This window comes from Cydia fagiglandana, chromosome 10 (genome assembly GCF_963556715.1).
Source record: "Cydia fagiglandana chromosome 10, ilCydFagi1.1, whole genome shotgun sequence".
In the NCBI taxonomy this organism is placed as follows: Eukaryota; Metazoa; Arthropoda; class Insecta; order Lepidoptera; family Tortricidae; genus Cydia; species Cydia fagiglandana.
In genome coordinates this window covers 12151733-12170328 of record NC_085941.1, presented here as the reverse complement: position 1 = coordinate 12170328, position 18596 = coordinate 12151733, and the positions used below count along the sequence as shown (strand labels likewise).

At 36.2% G+C, this 18596-nt stretch overlaps 1 protein-coding gene across 1 annotated transcript in view; it reads left to right on the top strand.

The window, feature by feature from the left end:
• Positions 1-18172, top strand: part of LOC134667873 (trace amine-associated receptor 8b) — a 58796-nt gene extending 40624 nt beyond the window's left edge. The window contains exons 2-9 of the mRNA XM_063525267.1: positions 9545-9980; positions 10056-10181; positions 12750-12866; positions 14285-14424; positions 15042-15219; positions 16712-16840; positions 17090-17215; positions 17550-18172. Coding sequence (XP_063381337.1) covers positions 9762-9980; positions 10056-10181; positions 12750-12866; positions 14285-14424; positions 15042-15219; positions 16712-16840; positions 17090-17215; positions 17550-18020 — 1506 coding nt within the window. The 5' untranslated portion in view covers positions 9545-9761 and the 3' untranslated portion in view covers positions 18021-18172. The remainder of the gene's footprint in view (positions 1-9544; positions 9981-10055; positions 10182-12749; positions 12867-14284; positions 14425-15041; positions 15220-16711; positions 16841-17089; positions 17216-17549) is intronic.
• The last annotated feature ends 424 nt before the right edge of the window (positions 18173-18596 follow it).

Genomic DNA, 18596 nt, shown 5'->3' with positions numbered 1-18596 from the left:
CTTAAGAATTACTTAAAAAAGTCATTGATGTTGAAGGCTTATTACAGAGTCGAGGACTACTTGACAGACAAACATGCATGGTCCAAACCAGAAACTGTAATAACGACAAGTAGCAATTAAAAACATTGTATTATGTGTAGAGTTAAAGGTGACTCAGCTCAGGTAAGAAAGCACATCAAATTGTATGAAAGCATCTCATAACAATCAGTTAGGTACATTCATATAATATGTATTCTCATCTCTTTTATTGATTTCATTTTCTTTTCCTTTTGTAAGATTTGATTTGTTTTCTGAAAGAGCTACGTATTTGTGATTTCATGTGCATATATGTTTATTTTTTATATCAAATTCTATAAAGTTATGTACTCACTGAGTATAATTGCATGAATTCTATAGTAACTTAAATTGTATTAATTACTCGTAATGCATGTTAATTATAAGATGTAATAATGTTTTGAAAAGATGTGTCCCGCCGAGTTTGTTGCCGGTCCCATATTGGGATACCCTCCTCCAATTGAGGGGGGATTTAAATCTTCTCGGGGCAGAGGTGTACGGTTGGAGCCGGTAAATTTATTTGACGTTCATAAGCGTATTGTAATATGCCTACTTGAATAAACTATTTTTTATCTTTTTTATCTTTTATCTTTATCTTTAATGGAATTTCATACACATCTTGCAGGCCTAGGCCGGCAAAGTCCTCTTTTTTAATTTTCATTTCACAGATATTTGTGACACAGCATCGTGGCATTCATCCATTAAAAAAAACTAGAGGCAGTTATTGCTTTATGGTTCGTAATGACACTCTGCCACTACGCCTATAAAAAAAAAAAAAAAAAACTATGTTTGCTATAATTTGCAGTTTTATTAGTATAAAATCAACATGAACTTAATAAATAATACATTCTATAATTTTAAATTATAAATTTAAATACACAAATAAAAATATTTAAAATATTTCATCTAAACGTTAGCGGTAAAAAGGTCTACTCAAACACGCGTAGTGATTTTTTTTAATTGTTATGGAGGTAAAGTTGAAAAATATTCATTCTGTTTTATTGGATTTATGGTGCGTTGTTGATTTTTTGACTTTAATATGAGTTCCGACGAAATAATGAAATTAATATTAATTGTAATCGTATGTGTTGGAATTGGCAGCGTAAGCAGAATTGATTTTAAATAACTTGCTGCCTCTGCCGCCAAGTCAAAGACGAAGTATGTATATGGTTGCTTATGGCAATTTTATTATTTGAGAAACTAAGAAAAATGGCTTACAGTTTATTAGAAACAGTTTTGTGGCATATTTTAAATGAATGTAAGTACAAATTCGTCAACACTGTGGAAATTATACTTATTTACTCCATGCATAAAGCAACGATGTATGTGAAACATGATATCAACATGAAAGACTATGTAAACCTTTGTGACGAAAATGACAGTCAGGCGGATACAAGGCGAAAAAATCAAAGATACATGAAAATATACGGGTAGTAAAAATACACGACTCGTGTAAAACATACGCGTGATAATGATATAGGTACGTGTTGGTTATATTTTGGGTGTAGTTTACTTTTAGTTTTTTCTGTAAATAAAACTTGGGTTTCGTGGATTTTTTATTTTATTTATTTCATTGCATGTTTGAGAAAAGCACTATACATACCTCGGCGGGAAATGGGGTTGCCCGCGCTCAGACCTATCCGGCCTCGCTTCGCTCGGCCGTCTATATGTCTTCGGCCGGCAACCCCTTTTGTCCCGGCCTCTGTAGTAATGTACTATATTATCATAATTATCAAAGGACTTGTTAATTACTATAACGAAAAGAAAGTGACCAAGTTTTTTCATCATTCGTGACTCACGTCATAACCTAGAGACCGGTTGCTTATTGTGAAAATAGCGTCCCAATTTATGGAGTGTATTTATTAAGAAGATTTTATCAATTTATCTGAAGGACTAGATAGAACCAAACTATTAATTAAAATAATATATTATGGTTTGTAACTGGATGGTGTTTAGCAAAAATGAGTCATCTCGCATTCATTTTGCAATAAAATGTCAACTTTAAGCGTAAAGTTTTTGAGTTGACATCTTATTGAAATATGAATGTGGGTCGACACATTATTGCTTAACAGTACCTATCCAACTATTACATGACTGACTTTTCGGTTATAATAACGAATAAGACACCCTACACAATAAAAGCAATTACGCAAAAGTGACAAAAATATCCGAGGCAACGACCGAATTGTTACATCTAACAAGAATCTTTCTTTTGTATAGGAAATGGTTCAATGGGTCGTGACTCTCGCCGCCATAACTTTCACAGTGGGCGGTTCGCGCCCTGCCAGAATAAGGCTTCGATCCGCCCAATCCACGCATTCAAGAACATCATAATTATCTTGACCTATTTTTTTACAGTTCTTACTAGTAGGGGGTAGTTCCGAGACAGAACTTTACGGATGTGGGGAGATTTGTGGCACGGCTTTTTTAACTTTTTGGGGAATTGTTTTTTTTTGCTATTGATTTGATTTATTGCAGGTTTTGCTAGAAGATATATATCAGGCATGAATTATCAGAGCGTTACGTTATGGTGTCATTACCCGGTAAGGTATATAACCTAAAAGTTAAATATTCTCCAATTCCATAAACGAAAAAAAATTAATGAATGTACCTACCTGCTTATAAAAAAATCAAACAAAAATAATAGTTAAGACAGAACTTGAAAAATATCCTTCTGTGTAGGTAAATATACGTGTCTGACAATAAAGTATTGTGACTTTATGCTCATTAGTTTTTACAACGGGTAATAAAATAAGCAAAATCCAATAATGCTTAAACAGTCTGCCGACCTGATTTATTTAGGGAAATTTTAGGATTGTGTTTGCGTATCACTGGAGCACTTTCAGACAAAACACGGTTTGCGATTGTGCGAAAGCAAACAATTGAACTCGGTGAAAATACTTTTGTTTCTTTTGTGATGTTTTCTGTAGTGAAATTTGCAGCTAGCTCTTGTGATTTTTGAAGTGTTTTCTTTCACTGTATACCTTTTTTTTTTAAGTTACGTTACGATAAATACATACTGTGTATATAAATGTATGACACAATTTACTGAGCTCCATGAAAGTTAAGTTAATTCTTCCGTTTGCGTTCTGACCTTTATTAAGAAAGGCAATACAGAATAATACATTATTTATAAAAATGGGGTCAAATATTCATAAGAGGTTTGTCTTAGTGCTCTTTTTTAGGGGAAAAAAATTGCCATTGTTAGATAAATAAAACGACCATTGTTAGTTAGTTGCCCGTAACGGAAAAGCTGATGGCAATTTTTACTATCAGTCGATTATGTTTGTTTTGAGGATTAAATGTCTATATGGGACCCATTACATTAAAGCAATAAAAAAGTCAGAAATGATAGTTTACGTCCGACAGTCGTACTTCACTCGCGAAACGGTCCTAACAAAACGATAAGTGAATGTGACGTCATCGTCCAACACAACGATTTTCTCGGCGAAATATTGCGTTAAATGTAGTTGTATAGTTGCCATACATGTAAAAATGCCACTTTTGATAAAATGTATGCAATCGAATGGTAGGTACCATTACTTTTTACCTTTAAAAAGTTAAAAAAAAACCTAAATATTGAAACTTTCAATTCCTGTATTTTTACAAGCTGTTATTTACTTTCACCTGTCCCGTTGTCGGTCTGTAATCGGATCCTATAAATCGGATGACAATGCAATATTATGGTACCATCGAGCTGATCTGATGATGGAGACAGGAGGTGGTCATAGGAACTCTGTGATGAAACAACGCAACCTAATTGTGTTAGGGGTTTTTAGAATTGTCTCGATGAGTATTAGTTGTCTGACGTAAGAAAAGTACAGTCAGCGATAAAAGCTTGCACCAAAAATGAAATTTTTGCCAAAAATGTATTATCATTTCCATATATTATTTTTACATATTTATCCACAAATTGCTCATTTCCGATCTATTTTACTAGATTGTGTTATAAAATTCAACATGTGTCATCATCGTCCCTATTGAGGATGCAATTGGGATAAATATCAAAGTCAAACACCTACACTTTGTCAGTTTTGCGCCGTAAAACAGGTAAAAATCTAATGTAGCACTGCGTCATAGGTACGTATTAATATTTTTTTCTCCAACTGTTCATCCTTTTTATTATTCTATGCGGGCTAAAAAGCGAAGCGACATATAAAAGGGAAATCAAACGATTTTTTGTTGCTACGCATCATTTTATAGCCTACGACTACTGAACTGAGACGGCTGAAATCACATATAAAATCTCAACAAATAAATATCCCTCGAGAGAGCTACGGCTTTTATGAGATTCTAGAGCTCTTGAGAGCAATCCACAGCAATCATATAACATAATATTGTGATAAAATAAAGACCGACCGGTGCCTAGAAGTCTATCATATGGAATATTAAGTTAGGAACGTGTCGTTTCTTCGTGCCCCGAGTTGACTTTGCTATGCTTTTTGCTATTTGCTTTTTTTGACCGTGCTATGAATTTTGTTAGCGTGGATTCAGTGAATTTTTGATGCTATGATTGACTGAGCAAAGATAGGTGACACTAATGTCCTCATGATGCTCCCCAATAACGGCAGAGAGGGTAATACCGCGGGGCAAGTTATTGGGTATTCTCCTTCCTTCCCTCTGAGTAACAGAGCGAGTCCCACATACCACCACATTTCCAACGGGCCTTCGCAGCTCGGGGGTGAGATAGATACGTAAATGTATTTACCTACCCCTGCGAAAAAAAAAAGAAACAGCAATGTCAATTAGAAGTGCACTATTCATGTATTCATTATTCAATATGAGACGATATATTAAACTCATGTTCATACAATTTAACAGGAACGTAGTTAATTAACCCTTCATTTGACAGAAAACACAGGTCGTGTTAAAGTTCAAAGCTCGTCGGTGCTCAATAGTATCAATGCTTCTGGGTAAGAAAAAAAATATAAAAGAGGGTCAAAGATTTTGTACACTGTTCAGACACCTGCCAAATTTAAGGGTGCTATAAATAATTCAAGATGAGAAATATCAGTTTGGAGTCAGAGTGTTCAAAAAGTATGCGTTTCGAGGTCTGTGTTTTGGGCAAACTACTGTGTACTAGGGATGCAAGAAATCGATTTTAGCAACGAATGTTCATCATTTAAAAAGAAGTTTTTATAATTTTTAAAGCATTACAAATGGGGTCATCAAAATGCAAAATAAATGCTTTTATATACTTTTTATATTATTTTATTACGTTACGATATTTTCCATTCTGTTTTTATCCTTATTCGTGTTTACTATATAAACGAACACGAAGCAACTATTATAGCAGACGTAGTGACGCCAAATGAGATGACTTAATGTTAGACTTTTTTCTTGGTTAGGGAGAGGTTGTTTTAAGTAGATTCTAGGTAGACTAGATTTACATAATTTTAGTTATATACGAGCCCCGAAGCATACATATTCGTCTAGTTTATGCATTTTCTTTTTGGCTCTCCCATTTGTAGAAAATGAAACAGCAACGTTTAAATTTCATGTAGTTTTATTTTGTCATCAAGTATTGTACAATAACAAAATTTAAATACTAAACAACACAGATGTACGGGGAAAAAATAAATATTTACCTTGCTTGCTCCCAGTTTGAATAAACTGTATATGTACTTACATCCATACATTTATACAAATGTACCTATATTTAACATCCTGGGCGTAGGTAAAACAATAAACAAGTATTAAAAACCAAGTTATGAAAATCTTAAAGAGAGGAATGCTATGTTTGTGTATTAATATTCAAAGGTTCCGCCAAACGGTCATTCCGTGCCAGTGGCTTGTTAAGATCCCTAGCTGACCTCCCGACGTTTACAGCCGAGTGACTTGAATAAACGTGGCAACCATAAGGATTACGAAGGTCAATTAGTCATCGGCTGAGAATACATTTGTGCCATATCTATCCATTTATGACTAAAACTGCTTTTTAATTATTTCTAAAATAACAAAAAATATGCTATGATTGACAGTAATCGGTTTAAAAAAGATTTTTCATAAATATCGGGAAATATCCTTTTTTGGTAAAGAATAACTACACTATGTTAACAGAAAATTATCACAAAAAGGATAAACTTTATTGTCCTAAAGTACCTACCTACCTACCTACCTATTAATGTGTGTACCTACTTATTAATACTTACTTACTCATCAAACCGGATATAGCAATAATAAAATGCTTTTATTTCATGCTTAACACTATATTCAACATATTATTATATGTGCCTAAATGATAAATAAGTCCAATAGGTATGTAGTAAATGTAAAACTTTTCGAATATTTTTTTGCCACTTTTCTTTTTCTCCAGCAACCCAATGTAAGTGGCGTAAACGTATTTTCATACCCGACGAAGTGAGTAAAATATTTTGTATAGGAGAGCATGGGGAAACTGAAGCATGCTAGAGAATATTGGCGATTAATGAAATATTCGTTAAAGTGTTATAACTAATAAATTTAAATTGGAAATTACCGTTTTTGATGAAGTGTCAGATAATTACCCACAGTTAAAATTAAATATAGTTCGCAGCGGCGCTGCGTAGCGGTCAACATATTCCAGCAAAATAACAGACTTGCCAATAAAATTTATGTTGGATAATTATTGTCTCAGCAGTGGGACACAATATAGGCTATACAAAAAAAAAAAAAAAATTATTGTCTATAAAACCAATTTACATGTCGAAAATGAGTAATTACTCAAAAATCAATCGCTCTGCTTGAGATATAATCACAATTTCAGTATATCCATTATTACAAATTTAAACATGAAGTCCTGACACGAAATACATAAATCGCGTACGCAATGTTACGTTTACGTGTGGTTTAACACGGCGTCTAATACATTTCTCATCAAACTCTCACAGAGTTGACTTTAGAGACATGTTTGTTTATATTTTGTATCTTACTCCGTTGTAACAAGGTAAAACTAAATACTTTTCTTTGGCATCCACTGAACATAAAATAATGTTACTATTGAAACTACACTATAAGGCCACTTTTCCCGATGCCACGGAATTCGATTTCCTTCAGGAAATTGACAGTGGCGTCGCCACCAATCTTTAAAAAGTCCCAACTAAGAAAAATCTCTACGAGTTTCCTTGGATATATTATGTCACGTCTCGCATACGTCTTATTCGTTGCTTTGTTCAAGAGATGAGAATGCGAGCGAGTTGCATAATTTTTTTTCTTCTACCTGTACATTTAAATTTACTATCTAATATTTGTTTCGTTGCTTTAGAAATGGAAGAATATACTTAGTGGTCGTATTGAAGCAGATAACATTGAAAGGTGTAGTGAGAGACAAACACTTATTCGTAAATTGGTTAGCCTCAAATGTTTGCAGGGGACTCCTAAGACAGCGCGCGACTTTAGATTACTTTAACGAGCTTCTATGTTTGTCCAGCAGCATAAAGTGTAATGTTTTTCTACTTTGTGGATGAATAAATAATAAAACCGGTCAAGTGCGAGTCGAACTCGCGTCCCAAGGGTTCCGTACTGCACACATTTTCGAACGACCGAGCAAAGCGAAGTTCATAAGTACATTCAACTGTTCATTCAATTTGTCCACACACGGCTGGCTAATTGGCTATCTTAGGATAGTTAGTTACCCCATTTTTTAATTTTGTTCAAGTATTATGATAGTGCCTACATTTTTTTTTTCATTGTTATGCGTATCTCTGTTACCTATTTCAAGATAACAGGGCTATAACCGCGGAAATCGAGGTTCGCAAATTGCTGGCATTTCTCTCTGTCACTCTAATTACGGTATCATTGGAGTAAAAGAGAAATCCCCGCAATTTGCGAAATTCGATGTTCGCGGAAGACCCTCTGATATACGGCAGTTCAGCCTTCTCACTTAGCTACTCGCACTTAAACCAATTATTTGTTCTGTTTGAGCACTAACCTCCTAAAGCTCATCCTTCGACCTTGCGTGGAGGCGCACCTCTCTCGGATGCTTCAGGCCTTCGGCCCAACGCAGAGCTTGGCCATCGAACCTTCGCACTAGCTATCCGCACCACGTTTCACATAAACAATTGCGGTTGTGGCCCTGATAGAGCTTATCCACAATTCTTATTCTCAAGTCCGGCTCACGCTTAGTTGCAGACTTCTTATACGTTTTTCCAGTAATTTATAGGTATCGGGCCCAATCGCTGCATGCATGCAGCATGGCCCAAAGCATGCACATGTCAGAGGCTCCGGGCCTTCAGGCCCTTCGACCTTCGCATTCAGACAATTGAACTATAATTGTTCTGTGTTTGATCACTAACCTCCCGCAACTCGTGCGTTTTAAAAAGCCTCTGAGGGATGCTTGGGCCTTCGACCCTACGCGTAGCTCGGCCTTCGGCCTTCGTAAAAGCTGTCCACACCGAGTTTCACGTAAACCATTACGGCTGTGTCCCTAAAACAGCCCAACCGCGTTTTTTTTCTTAAGTCCGACTCACGCTTGACTCTAGATTTCTTATAGGTTTTCCTGTCATCTAGAGGTAAAGAACTATTATGTGTATTTATTTCACAATTTTAGACCCAGTAGTATCGGAGATAAGGGGGGGGGAGGAACTTCTAAATTGTTTCATATAAAATTATAAAAAAAATATATTTGAGATCCTCAAAATAAGCCCTTTCATTTAATATGTAACACGATATGGTTGGCAAAACTTGGTTTTTTAATTTTCTCATATTCCCCCTAAAATAGCCCCCTATGCTTAAAATTCATTTGTTTTTATTACATGTCCGTCTTTGGGTCACAGACTTCCATGTGTGTACTAAATTTCAACTTAATTGGTCCAGTAGTTTTGGAGCAAATAGGCTGTGACAGACGGACAGACGGACAGACAGACGCACGAGTGATCCTATAAGGGTTCCGTTTTTTCCTTTTGAGTTACGGAACCCTAAAAATTGTGGTTTTTGTTTTTCCACGTGTAGGTATTATTCTTTAACAATTCTAAACTAAATTACAACATGTAAAAGTTTCTACTAAGTTCATTAAGTTCACTAGTTTAATAGGTATTTCATTGAGTTATCTCAAGATTAATTAAGTAAATTTTATCATGAATTGTGTCAAGCCACTATAGTAACTTCTAGAAAAAATTCACAATTAGCTTTTTTTCTATTCGAAAACTATAATAATTGTATGTGTTCTATTAACTTACGTGTTTTATTGAAAAATATTATAATTGTAAAGCCTATTTGTAACATTATTAGATAAAAAATGTTACCAAAAATATTTCAAGAATAAATAAACTTAAATCAGGTCCACAACGGACGAGACAATTTATTATACTGATCCTGGCAGGAAGACAGTGAAATTGATTCAGTATCTTAGACTTCGCCTTATTTTATCAAGTTTTCTTTTTCCTTAACAACGTGACGAGAATGTTTTACAATTTTGCCTCGAGATAACGATGTTGTATTCTGAATTGACATTGTATTTTTTAAATGAATCAGAAAAGTTAAGTATCATTAAATTTAATATTGTTTGTTACAGGTACGACAACAGCGGATGAGAAGGGGCCGATGAAGGGTTGGAAAAATAACTAAGTTTTGTAGATAAACTTATAAACGTAAAATGAAAATTTGAAACGCGCCGTCAAAAGGAAAGACGAGTGGATAAACGCCGATGAAACTATAGATACTAGTGCTGCGCATGTGATCTAAATGCCTTATTCAAGAGAATTGTGCGCTGCTAAGAGCAGGCGCCGACTATGTTCGACTCGACCAAAGGCGCCTTGCTCGTAGCGCCATCTCTCGTCAACAGTTCCTGCTGGTTCAACGGCAAAGGCTGGCCTACCACTTTTCCCGCTCCAGTTGATATAGTCAAAGCTTTTTTCATATTCGCTCTATCTATGGGCATAGTTTTCGCAAACCTAGTTCTTATTTGCGTGCTTAGCAATCGGAGGTATATCAAATATATCGAAAATCAGGTAATTACTTATTTGTGCAGTCTAATTTAAGTCTTTAATGAAATTATCACGTCTTAAATTACGATATTTTTCCAGCCGAGGTATTTGCTGACATCCTTGGCTCTTAACGACTTGTTCACGGGAATCTTGGTAGCTCCCGTGGCCCTACTTCCAGCGCTTTACAAGTGTTGGCCCTACGGCGAGATTTTCTGTCAAATACAGGTATGAACTCAATTTAGAAAAGGTTCCCCCGCTATTATTATGGATTCTTATCTTGTGGATTTGGTTGAACTGAGAAATCAAATCGAAAAAGGGTAAGTGTTGAAATAGGAAAAATAATTTTCCATCAAATTTTAAGAGAGTTACTTAATCCATTTAAAACAAAGTAGAGGCTACGGTGTCCCTGCTAAAACTTTATTTAAACAAGAGACGAAGAGAAAATGAGTAAAGTTGCTACTTTGAAACAGAAAAAAAAGTTTTCAAATGAAGAGGCAAAGTTAAACGGTAATCGGATACTAAGGACAGTATTCAGTACCGTGACTTTTTTCTTACATTTTCTGCTTATTATGTACAAACTTTATCTGCAGACTTATTAAGGGCGTGTTTGTGGGGTAGATACTTGTGATAAAATCGATTATTACACTTTGATACTCAAACTTGAAAGTATCGGAATATAATAAATATAAATTTCAAACTTTAAGCAATTTATCTTTAAAGCTTTTGAAGATGCGAAAGCATTTCAAGTTTTTGAAGAGTAATTATTAGGGGTGTAGGCGCTGATCCGCGAACAATAAAGTTGGTAAAACTTGTGATGGCGGGCTGCGCTATCGTCTAACTAGTGTTGTGATGTGCGGGATTAGCACAGGAGCGCCTCGTAAGTATCTCACTAACGATATAGACTAGGTACTTACTCGTTTTTTTATACTGTGTTAATTAGAGAGGGATGTGTAGACTACTATCTCCGGACGAGGTACTGTCACGGCGCTCCTGTGTTAAGCCTACAGGAGGAACATTAGCGTGCCTACAATACAATAACCCTTCAATCTTCATCGCACTCACAAACTCAAAAAATCGGACTCAGAGGACATTACACGTATCTCTACGACTAACTAAGGGCAGAGAAACTTAAAATACTTAGGTATAGTCACCTGCAATAATATGTTACAATACGAAGGCCGCAAAAATATCTGACATGATCTTATTTGTAGAGCCATACATAAGTGCGCGTCCGATATAATTGCGGCCTTCGTAGTGTAACATATGATTGCAGGTGACTGTACGAAGAATAAACTTATCTTTTGCTACTAGTTTGATATTCTTTTATTTGCTATCAATCCAACTTTTGACAAAATATTAAGTTATTCGAAGTTTGTATTTTTTTTATTACGAGAAAACATGCAAAGAGGAGAATACTCTCATTTGAGATATATTATATTCTCAGGAATGTCACATCACTGGGCTTGTGCTATCGTGTAATGGTACACGGTGACCGAGCACAAACTCGCTCAAACTCCAGCGACCAACTTATGCCTTCCTGTCGACCCACTGACGAGCGATTCCGTTTTATTGTACTTTCGGGGCTTTAACATGCTATTCTAATGATGTCATTGCTTACGTGACAGTTTAGTATCCGACCGATGTTTCGGTTTTAGTTACGGCAGGTTTCGGCATAAAAATATGTATGTTTTAGCTAACACTAGATTGTATTTAGAACCTATAGCCGTTGGGGTAGACGAGTTCTCGAGTGGAAACCGCGCACCGGCAAACGTAGCGTAGGACGCCCTCAGACTAGATGGAGCGATGACCTTCGCAAGGCGGCTGGCAAGAGCTGGATCAGAGTTGCCGCAAATCGTGCTCAATGGCGTGCAATAGGAGAGGCCTATGTCCAGCAGTGGACGAGAGTAGGCTGAAAATGATTGTATTTTGTATACTTTTTTGTATGACATTTTATCTTATTAACGTTTAATCACTGTCCGTAATAATTCCAACAAGCATGGGTAAGGTAAACAGAAATTACAGGTTACAAGTTCGCACTCTTTCGGTGACAGCCAAGCGTATCAGAATATTTACGTGTAGGTACTCAAACATCGTAGTGGAATATGTTTACGAAAGTTATTGGAAAAATCTTTAAGCAAAAGTGAATGAAATATGTTTAAAAAGGTACTACATCCTAGGTGATTTCTTACGAACGGCTGACTGAATACCTAAAGGTTTTTTGTCTGGACTTTCCACACACAGTATAAAATCTTTTAGCTACGTATACAAAACGTACTTTCAGCTAATTATATTTTAACTTACAACTCCCGCCGCTCTCCTCTGTCTTTTAAAGGCCTCAGGGTTTCTCACTTTTCAAAGTTTAATGAATTGAGGATAAAGAGCAACTAGCGCAACTCAATAACAAACTATGAAATTAATTTTATTGTATTTTTCTTCAAGTTATGATAGACAGTGACATTGACAAACCTAATTATCATATTCTTCTTAATAATATATAATGGCCAGCATTTTCATATTATGATTATGACGTATGACGGATACGGTCGCGCTTATTGTACATCGTATACGACAAGATCTTAAACATATATCTTATTGTCATGATTCATGATGGAAAGGGACAAACGATTATTAACGGCTTGTCAACTTTAGTAAACGTTTATGAATTAAGGGTTAAGATGTTATTTAAAAATCGAACGCTAACATCATATTATTAAATGCGCGACTATAATACGTGTGCTGGTTTAATTAATATGAACAATGATTATATAAATTGATCCATTTGAATGTTCACAGGCCTTATTGAGGGGAGCAGTAAGCCAACAGAGTGCTGTCATATTAGTCTGTATGGCTATCGACAGATATCTCTTTCTGCTTCATCCAAATACTTACCAAAAACATTCAAGTAAAAAGGTAAGTTGGTTCCTGTTTCATTTTGATGAAATAATATACAGTTTGGCCTATAAGCATTAAGTAAGATCAGGGCAATTACAACCTAGGGGTAGTTGTAACTTCTTTGGAATCACGAGTAGTGCAAGTAAAGGTGAGACGTGAGACCCAATTATTTATTATTTTCACCATCAGACATTCTATTGTTGTCATCCAGATAAAGATAATTTTAAGATTTGTTGTACCTACTTTCAGACAAAATCTATATTAAAATGAGCTATTAAAATTGTATATGTGAGTATCCAGCAACAAAAGTTACCCGATTGCAATTAACTTTAATTCAGTAACTGCTTTCAATAATTGCTCTAAATATTTCAGTAACGGTTTAAGCCTCATTAAGCTATGTGATATTCTTTTAAAACTCTGGGCTTAAAATGAAAATACTAAAACTTGCTCATTATTTTGGACAACGCCGCGTTTGTTACCTAAATAGCATTATGTTGTTCTAAAATATACCAACACATTTTCCGTGTAAATCACCCATCTCAAACAAGGCTTTGGCATCTAAACACCTTTCTTATTTTACTAGATATTTCCACCACAAAGTTATCTGGCTCTTTGCATTGTGAGTTCAAGCTGGCTTAGGTTTTGTAAAGTTTTCTTTACTTTGTGTTCGTCTAAACACATTCATAACTTGTGGACTTTGAAACAAATCTACGGAGAAATTTACCGACATTTGAAAACTTTTAAAAGCCAGTCGTATTTTATTTGAGTCGACCGCTTGTAATGTATGTTTGTAATGACATAAACAAGATAGAACAGGAAGCAGGCCTTTGCTTAACTCTTTTCGTCCTGGTGGTCATCTACCGGGTGTGGCCTGTAATATGAGCAAAAAATTAAACTGTAGGCTGTACTCCTCATACTCACTAACATTTGTTCAGCGACTTTTGAAAATAACTTGTAGTTTGATTTTTAATACACTTAAAAGGTTATTCAAAGACGCAATGTATTGCGAATTTGGTTATGTTTAAGGCTTGACAAGCAACGTCAATCACAATGATATGGCGTGGCGATGGCGTCCATTGATATAATATTTATTTTGTATGAAAAATAGGGAGGGGAATACTTCATAATTTTTAAAAGTTGTTGAACAAAAGTGTCACCGTTTGAGGAGTACAATCTATGTTTTAATTATTTGCTCGTGTTACAGGCCACACCCGGTATACCAACCACCTATTTACATACATCCCATACATCCCCTTCAAAATTGTCAAAATTTCTTTTTCCCTTATTTTAGTCATCATAAGCCATACACTACGCTTTTATTACTAAAAATTTTATAATTAATAAAAATTTCTGACACAAAGGGTTAACGGTGACTAGATATCTGAAGGTTTGCAGCGACATCTGGCGTCGAACCTAAAACTATCTTTTTTTTTCAGGGTTGCGTGTTAGTGATAAGCATTACGTGGATCCTGTCCGTATCACTCTTCGCTAGTATGGTGCTACCTCGCTCCGGGTACTATTTCAACTCCACAGGGCTTATGGCTTGTGATGTTTTTCACAGTAGAGTAGCGTTCAGGTACATTATCGATTTCACTTTTTACTTTTTTTTTATGATTTTAACCTATAGTCCGTTTTTTTAGCATTAGAAGAAGCAAGCGTGCAGTTTTTATCAGGCTCTTTAATTGTTAATAATTATTGAATTATCTAATGTAGCATAGTCAATACATATAATTTACTTCAAATTATTACCGCTAAAAGTGCCGGATTTGGAACCACAAGCTTACTTCTGCGAAGTTCTTTCTAATGCTAAAAAAAACGGACTATAGTCTCCTGAACGGTCTGTATTTCGAATAGAACTGACATTTTAAAGAGAGATTTTTATGAACTCGAAGGAATTTATTTTATTTTATTAACACAAGACTTATCGCAACAAGTGTTGCGATAAGTCTAGTTGTTTAATTATACTTCTAAATATCTAAAGTAGTTCGTGTGTTAAATCTTAGAAATAGCATAGATATCATGCGTTTCACAAAAACCTAACCTTTGTTGGGCGACAAAAAGCTAAATCTGAGTGAGCTAATAATGCGTTAACAAGTACGTTATTTTTTGCGACCACTCAATAAATAACTCCTCATCTGGCCCTATGGTTTTGTGTTTACGTATATAATTAGACAATAAATGCATTGCTTGTAGAATCCTGTCGTGCTGCGCCTACTATTTCCCGACGACCATGGCGCTGATGTACTGCTACGGGTCCGGGTTCCACGTGAGCAAGAACCGGAGCAAGTGCGTACCGGACCCGGTGAGGCCCAACGGGATCCCGCCGCCGTGCACGAAGAGCGCTCTAGACAGCCATGATGCGGTCACAGTGGTAAGATATTTAGAGAAACCCCACACTAGCGTCTTACAAGCGTCGGCATCTAGTCTTTTCTATGGCTGCTGCTCGACGCAACGCGCAACTGCGCAGCGACGCCATCTTCCATAGGCGACGCTCATAAGACGCTAGTGTGGGATACAATAAAAGGTACAATAATGCAACAGTAACACTGGTCCCATAAGGGAGAGGCCTATGTTCAGCAGTGGACGTCTTATGGCTGAGGTGATGATGATGATGATGAACACTGGTGCTATCTGAATCCGAACGGTAGAGACATTTGTGGCGCTCCGTTTGAATGGGGCGTAGATAAGTTGACGATTACAACGTCACGTTAAAGTCCCTTTGCCAACAAATTAATCACCACAAAAGTTAACTCCTCCTTGACATCACTTTCTTCGGAGTCCTCTACAACAACTGACCTTATGTTGAGTGTGAGTGAGTGTAAGTACTTACTAGGCTAGATCTATGACGAATATAATACTGAGGAGTGAAAACGGACGTGTGGGTGAGTTTTGTGTTTGGGTGAGCGAGTAAAATATTCACATGACCATAGGTGAGAAGTAGATTAAGTACATGATGAAAACGGTGGATAACTTCCCTTCAACTACATATTGCATATGAGAGCTTTTTAAAACATCCAATGTTTAAAATCATGTGAATATACGTAGTTACTACGGCATTACGAGTATGTATTTATTTTCTACTTTTGTGAAAACGGGAGGATTAAATAATGTATGTGAGTACGATACGGAAACAATAGGATCTACAGTATATATCATTTTAGAAGCAATAAATATATTTGTAAGTTATGTAGCGAAAACGAGCAACCAATTCTTGGGCAGAAATAAATATTTTTTCATAAGGCAAATTGCATCAATAAACTGAATACGACTTTCTATTGTTCCATTTTTCCTGCCTTTTTGCTTTTCTTTGGAGTGCCCTATTTCGTTGGCAATGTTAGTTAATTTAGGAAATTTGAAGCTAAATTTTACTCGTATTTTCGTAATGCGCATTTGGGTTTGTAACAGTACTCTTATATAAACGTTATAAATACCAACATCAAGACGATTTAGAAACAGTGATAATTATTCTCCGTGTACAAAATCCCATTAAAGGTTACTTCGCTAGAGGGGTATTAGCTTTAACTGTCATTTTACAGTATTACTTAAAGTCAATGGACAAGAAGGACTTGATAAAATACGGGAAATTTATTTGCAGGGTTTCCTAACATAAGCAGTATTTACGTTTGAAAGCAAATCGTTAAAAATAGAAAATAAAAACATAACCTTAGGGTAACGACTTATCCCCACAAAATCATGTTGTATTAGGTACTTAGTGTTTTTAAGCCTTGGCTAGCTTAGCCATAATTTGTGAGGTGAGTATTAAGGATGAATTACGCTAGACCGGCCCGTGCCCAGGCCGAGGCGTCCGACATGTCATTTTCTGTGACGGCTGATCGGTACATTAAATGTTTTTTTTATTGCAGATCCAAGCACCAGCCAGACCTCATAGTGTCAGCACATCTCGAACCATGGCCGCGATGTCTTTAGGATTCATTGTAATGGTCACTCCCGCAACTATACAAGAGGTCGTAGCAGCGTGTACTGGTTGCAAGGTATGAGCTGTACCTGTATATCTAGTCGCTGGGACATGTCCCAGGAGATAAACCTCAGTTTAATCTGCCACAAATTTCCTTTCCCATGTCAACCTTTGACTAATCTAATCATAAATCAATTTGTGTACCTATGTAAGCCGTAAAGAGTGAAGCTTTTATTAAGTCAACGCTTTTATGCCGCGGCTAGGACATGAAAATTTAAACTTGTTTAGTAAATATTTATTTCTTTATGCAATTTTCTCAACGCAGGTACCACCGACGCTAGACTTTATTGTGACTTGGCTGGCTCTTAGCAACAGCTTTTGGAATCCCTTTTTGTACTGGCTTTTAAATAGTCACTTCAGAAGAATCAGCAACGAGTTACTCCAGTATTATGTAAGTTCTAGTACATGTGATAGCATTTTCCACCCTCTCATAATAACATTATTTTAATTCATAATGGTGATATACTTATAAGGGTGGCTATATAAGTGCAAGTTATATCGTGCACGTACATTTTAAATTGAATAAATCACTATTTATTGTACATCCCTTAAGACTACTTATTAAATAAATACGTACCTACATAAATATATGTAGGTAAAGATTTATCAAAAGTTATCATAGCCATTACATATCTATATTGTCCCTTAAACAGAAAGATAAAAAAAACCATCTTCTAACTATTTGGTGCTTGATACAATTGGTAAATGAACTTCTCTTAACACAGATTTGCTGCCGAAGATCAAAATCTTTCGGCAATTATGATAAACCAACGGGCTGTTGCGGCTCCCCAATAACATCCGATGGACGACATTCGAAGGGAGAGTTCGAAGGAATAGGCGAAAAATATTGGGGCGAGATACTAGAACGTACGGTATCATCTACATCTCTGCATGCTATTCAAAAAGCATGCCATAGAGATCCTCTGCGGTGCACTGGATCTTTCAAAGGATGCTCAAGTAGTATGTGTAAACATGACCCAAGATATTTTGATGTTTGTGGGCCTACAGACTACAGACAGTTTGATAGATCAGCTTTTCAAATCGAATCATGCTCAAGACAATGTAGACTTAAGAATTCAGACATTTGTCTCTTTAGACCAGCACCAGAACTGGAATGTGGCAGGTCGCGGTCAAATTTAAGCTTAGATGAAGGAAATTTCAACAAGACTTGCAATGGCAGACACCCAGAATTGTGAGAGTTCCGACAATGCCCGGTCTTCGGGCACAGGAGCAACAGTATAGGAGTATACCCAGGGATAGATCACTTTAACTCAAACATCAAGTGGAAGTTTGATGACTCTCCTGAAGTTGATGACGATATGCAGACTCTGGAGCAAAATTTGGATAGGATACGAAGTGTTAGTCACGATAGAAGCTTTAATACATTCGGTGTAAAAGAAGACGATCACATGTTGGAAGTAGAAGTAAACGATGTCGTCGACAATGATTCCGATGAGAATAGGGACTACAACATTTCTCGTGAAATGTCTGATGAAAAGAGTGATTACAGTGCTACAAATAAGTTTTCACGCACTTCATCTCTCTCAAATAGAGAGCTCGATGTTATAAAAGAGAGCTCCAGAAGCTCTAGTGACACTGAAGTGACGTTAACGCGATGACTTCCGCGGGTGACTTTCGACAGGGCGGTGAATGTAGTTCACTTGCAGGCGACTGTTGAAAGACCTAATTCCAAGCGCAATCTGTTGATAAAAAGATATACGTAGTAGCTCGAATAGATAGAATTGTTGTAGTTTAAATTTGTGGACCATTAG